This window comes from Gossypium hirsutum, chromosome A12 (genome assembly GCF_007990345.1).
Source record: "Gossypium hirsutum isolate 1008001.06 chromosome A12, Gossypium_hirsutum_v2.1, whole genome shotgun sequence".
Taxonomy (NCBI): domain Eukaryota; kingdom Viridiplantae; phylum Streptophyta; class Magnoliopsida; order Malvales; family Malvaceae; genus Gossypium; species Gossypium hirsutum.
The window spans coordinates 57,724,932-57,730,837 of NC_053435.1; the positions used below are offsets into that span (position 1 = coordinate 57,724,932).

General features: G+C 42.0%; 1 protein-coding gene across 1 annotated transcript; it reads left to right on the plus strand.

The window, feature by feature from the left end:
* Window positions 1-3,480: 3,480 nt before the first annotated feature.
* Window positions 3,481-5,028, plus strand: LOC107934043 (uncharacterized). The gene is made up of 3 exons (XM_016866379.1): window positions 3,481-3,712; window positions 3,815-4,212; window positions 4,963-5,028. The coding sequence occupies exons 1-3, from the start codon at window positions 3,481-3,483 to the stop codon at window positions 5,026-5,028; spliced, it is 696 nt and encodes a 231-aa protein (XP_016721868.1).
* Window positions 5,029-5,906: the final 878 nt, after the last annotated feature.

Sequence of the window (5,906 nt, forward strand, 5' to 3'; positions counted from 1 at the left end):
GCTAAAAACCCTGTAGAGGGGGATATATGTGCATTGGAGGGGGAATCGATGGCGCAGAATCAAACAGTTAACTACCCCGTGGTTATCATATCGAGACCCAAAAATAATGAAGCTGGAGTGCAAATGTCGCCGCGGGTCATAATTCAGAGACCTGCAGTCTTCCCCTACAAAGATAGCAAAAGGGTCCCATGGAATTATGATTGTAACGTGACGATTCTAGGGAAGGAAAGCCAGGTTGACGAGTCAAAAGAGGATCAAGATAGGGGCTCTTATACATATAGCGGGAGACGCTACGATACAGCAAATGAGAAGGCACAACCCGTAAAAGGAAAAGACCCAGTGGTCGAAGGGGTGAAGAAAAAAACGACCGAATATGAACTTCCCATTAATGAACCAGTTAACGAGGAGGAGGCTAAGGTGGTTTTGAAATTCCTAAAACATAGCGAATACAGTGTGGTGGAACAACTACGTAAACAACCAGCTCGTATCTCAGTGCTGGCCTTACTTCTAAGCTCAGAAGTTCATCGCAGCGCGCTAATGAAGGTCTTGAATGAAACATATGTTGCCAATGATATACCCGTTAACAAGCTGGACCGTTTGGTTAGCAACATAAGTGCCGACAACTATATCTTTTTCAATAACGACGATATACCACCCGGTGGCATGTGGTCGACTAAAGCTTTGCACATCACCACGCGCTGTAAAGGGTATACGCTGCCAGGCGTACTGATTGACAACGGATCGGCTTTGAACGTCCTGCCATTGACCACGCTAAAAAGATTTCCTATAGACAGCTCTTACATGAAGGAGTGCCAGAACATAGCGAATGCATTCGATGGCACGGAGAGAAGGGTGATGGGCAGAATCGAGGTATCTCTTCAGATCGGGCCAAACACATATGAGATGGATTTCCTAGTAATGGATATCAAGCCCTCATACAATTGCTTATTGGGGAGGCCCTGGATACATTCAGCTGGGGCAATGCCTTCATCGTTGCATCAAAAGTTGAAGCTGGTATCAAAGGGGTGGTTGATAACAATCAATGCTGAAGAGGATATCATTACAACTGTAAGCAATAATGCACCCTATTTGGAGACAGATGACGAAGCAATTGAATGCTCATTTCGATCTTTGGAATTTGTTAATGCGACGTTCATTGCCGAGGGAAGCAAGATTCTGATGCCAAAATTGTCCATAACTACGAGGATGAGTCTACAGTTAATGGTTGGAAAAGCGGCCCTACCCGGAAGAGGACTTGGGAGGCATCTACAAGGAAGGAATGAAACGCCGGTATTGAAGGACAAAAGAGACTGCTTCGGCTTAGAATTTAGGCTGGATGTGAGACAAAGGAGAAAGGAGTTGGAGAAGAAGCAAGAAAGAAAGAGAGCACGGTTAATGGGGGAAGAAATCAAATGGGAGACAATGATATTCCCCGATATATCAAAGACTTTTGTGTCTGGAGAAATCATTCATCCCGAGAGAGGCACGCCAAGAAAAGAAGCCATAGAAGAAAGGTTGGAAAGCTTGGACATCAACGCAACATATGAAGAAGAGACTGGAAGAGAAAATTTGTCAAGCATTTGCCCCTACATACCTATAAGTGTTCTGGATAACTGGACTGCGGAAGAGATTCCTATAGTTTTTAGAACTGATTCAGAGTAATGTCCAAAACACACTTATTACTCTAGGCCTAGGAGTAATAAGAATCTTTTGTAAAATAGGCTGATGTTTAAAAACATTATTTCAATGAATGCACGATTATTATCATTTTGAGCAGATGTTTTTTCATTCTTTGAATTTCATTCATAATCATACAAATGAGTACCTTCGGATTCTTTTGTTCTTTAAAGATTCTTCTAAATATTCTTTCATTCTTCATTCATAATCATACCATACAGATAAGTGTTCTTGAATTCTTTTGATTCTTTGTATCTTCTTTCATCCTTATAACAGGTCTCCAGATATCAATGATATGAGTGACACCGCTAGTGGCTCAGAATCTCTTTTTGAGAGAGATGTGTGTATGAAGGATTCTCAGGATCTCGAAGATGACCAAGGCTGTAACCTATCTTTTGATTTGTTGAGAATGGTAGAACAAGATGAGAAACAAATCCTACCTCACAAAGAATCGGTAGAAATTGTGAGTTTAGGAGAGGGACAAGAGGTGAAGATCGGAACGTGTATCACCATAGAGACAAAGCAAGACCTCATTGAATTACTTCAAGAATTCAAAGATGTCTTCGCATGGTCATACCAAGATATGCCCGGGTTGGACACTAATATCGTGGTGTACCGACTCTCTATAAAGGAAGAATGTAAGCCAGTTCAGCAAAAACTCCGAAGAATGAGGCCCGACGTCCTGCTAAAAATAAAAGAAGAGGTTCACAAGTAGTTTGACGCTGGATTCCTGAAGGTGGTAAAATACTCAGATTGGGTAGCCAACATCGTCCCCGTCCCTAAAAAAGATGGAAAAGTGCAAATGTTTGTGGACTACAGAGATATGAACAAAGCCAGCCCGAAGGACAATTTCCCACTGCCTCATATTGAAACCCTAGTGGACAACATGGCAGGACACTCACTGTTTTCATTCATGGACGGTTTCTCCTGATATAACCAGCTCAAGATGCATCCTAAAGACATGGAGAAGACCACATTTGTAACCATGTGGGGGACGGTCTACTACAAGGCGATGCCGTTTGGAATGAAGAATGCGGGGGCAACTTATCAAAGAGCCATGGTAACCTTGTTTCACGACATGATGCATAAGAGATCGAGGTTTATATCGATGATATGATCGTAAAGTCTCAAACAGAGAAGGAGCACATACAAGTCCTGAGGAAATTGTTCTTGAAGTTGAAGAAGTTTCAGCTAAAACTTAACCCAGCCAAATGTACCTTCGGAGCCAAGTCCAAAAATCTTCTCGAATTCGTGGTCAATGAGAAAGGGATTGAGATCGATCCAGACAAAGTCAAAGCCATACAAGAGCTATCTCCGCCGTAAACCCAGAAAGAGGTTCGAGGCTTTCTAGGAAGATTAAATTGCATCGCTCGGTTCATTTCACAACTAACCGAGAAATGTGACCCTGTCTTCTGCCTCATCAAGAAACACAACCCAGGTGAATGGGATGAAGAATGCCAAAGGGCTTTCAACAAGGTCAAACAGTACTTATCCAACGCTCCGGTGCTAACACCACCTAACCCTGATAAGCCATTGATAATGTATTTGGCAGTATTTGAGAATTCCATGGGATGCGTATTGGGTCAGCATGATGAGTCAGGAAGGAAAAAAAAAGCTATTTATTATCTCAGTAAAAAGTTCACTGAATGTGAGACAAGGTACCCGCCGATAGAAAAGTTGTGTTGCGCCCAAGTTTGGACAACCCGAAGGCTGAGGCAGTATATGTTGTATCACACTACTTGGCTCATCTCAAAACTAGACCCTTTGAAGTAAATGATAGAGTCAACAGCTTTGAATAGGAGAATGGCCCGATGGCAGATTCTACTCTCTGAATTCGACATAGTCTATGTGAACCAAAAAGCGGTAAAAGGAAGTGCAATAGCAGATTTCTTAGCCAGTAGAGCTTTGGAAGACTACAAGCCCTTGAACTTTGATTTCTCGAATGAAGGCCTGATGTATGTTGCGACCACTGAAGAAGGTGCTTTGAAAGAACTCCCTTGGAAACTAAACTTCGATGGGGCATCAAATGCCGTAGGTAATGGAATCGGGGCAGTCTTGGTATTCCCAAATGGAGATCATTATCCATTCACTAGTAAATTGGATTTTGATTGTACGAATAACATGGTGGAATATGAAGCGTGCATTATGGGTATCCGTGCAGCCATAGAGCGCAAGATTAAAGTACTAGAAGTGTATGGGGATTTTGCGCTAGTGATTTATCAACTCAAGGGAGAATGGGAGACCAGAGACCCCAAGTTAATCGACTATCAGAAACTGGTCCTTGAATTGGTCAAAGAGTTCGATGAAATTACCTTCTGCTACCTTCCGCGGGACGAAAATCAGATGGCCGATGCTTTGGCCACCTTAGCTTCCATGATCAATGTAAACAAACAAGAAGATGTCAAACCCATCCGGATGAGCATTTATGAAATTCCAGTCCACTGTTACAATATTGAAGAAGATAACGAAAAAGATGATCACTCTTGGTATCACGATATATTGCAATACGTGAAGAATTGTGAGTACCCGGACCAGGCAAGCGAGAATGACAAAAGGACGCTGAGAAGATTGGCCATCGACTATGTCTTAGATGGGGAGATCCTATACAAAAGAAGAAAGGACCAAGTGCTATTAAGATGCATAGACGCTATAGAGGCTAAGAAAATCTTGGAAGAAGTCTATGAAGGCGTCTGTGGGACACACACTAATGGCTTTACAATGGCCAGGCAAATTATGAGATTCGGGTATTATTGGTCCACTATGGAGGGAGACTGTGTCAATTATGCCAAGAGAAGTCATAAATGCCAAATCTATGGAGATAAAATTCATGTGCCTCATTCACCGCTGCATGTCATGACTTCCCCGTGGCCTTTCTCTATGTGGGGATGGATGTGATTAGACCGATATCGCCTAAGGCTTCCAATGGGCATTGGTTCATCTTTGTGGTTATTGACTACTTCACCAAATGGGTAGAAGCCGCTTCGTATGCTAGTGTTACAAAATTGGCAGTGAGTAAATTTCTAAAAAAGGAGATCATATGTCGATATGGAATGCTGGAAAGGATCATATCTGACAATGCATTAAACTTGAACAATAGTACGATAGCAGAAGTCTGTAGTCAATTCAAGATTAGACACCACAACTCGTCACCATACCGTCCAAAAATGAATTAGGCAGTGGAAGCAGCCAATAAAAATATTAAGAAGATTGTGGGGAAGATGACCGAGGCCTACAAAGATTTGCATGAGAAGTTACCATTTCCCCTATTTGCTTATTGAACATCAGTTAGAACCTCAACTGGGGCAACGCCTTTCTCTTTGGTCTAGGAATGGAAGCGGTCTTGCCAATTGAAGTTGAGATCCCGTCCCTTTGAGTGTTGTCGAAACTAAAGTTGGATGAAGCAGAATGGATCCGGTCTTGATATGATCAATTGAACTTAATTGAGGAAAAGAGGCTAAGAGCTAACCGTCATGGTTAGATGTACCAAAAATGAATGATGCGGGCATATGACAAAAAGGTTCACCCTAGAGAGTTCCATGAGGGAGACCTGGTTTAGAAAAAGATCCTTCCCATAAAAAGGATTTTTGAGGAAAATGGATGCCTAATTGGGAGGGGCCTTACGTGGTGAAAAAAGCTTTCTCCGGAGGAGCATTGATCCTAGCCGAGATGGATGGTAAAAACCTGCCCCATCCCGTAAATTCAGATTCTGTCAAGAAGTATTTTACCTAAAAAAGAATGGAAAGGCTAAGGCGAAAACCCGCAAAGGGCGCTTTCAAAAAAAACAATAGAGAGGCCAAGGTGAAAACCCGCAAAGGGCACTTTGAGACCAAAGGGGATTTTGAGTTGAAAACCCGAAAACGGGTAGCTCAAATTTTGAATATGGGGCATGTGGTAGTCTTGTCCTCCCAAAATTAACAAGAGGGAAAGAAGTACAACTTGGAGCATTAGCAAAATACGCAGGATCTCCTGAATAGACATTTAGTTCGAAAGAGCCTTTGAGAAATTGGAATAGTAAAGCTTGTGCTGCGATATCTGGGGCACCTTTTTCTCATCTTATTTTGTGCTTTAGCAGATTTGCTATCCTGTTTAATGTATTCACTTTGAGTTTTGCTCCACAAAATTCCATCTTGTCCATTATGATAATCTCTTTCGAGCATTTTCTGTTAAAATCACGATTTTTTGGACTTATAATATTCACACAAAAGAAGTTATGAATATTACTCTGAAAG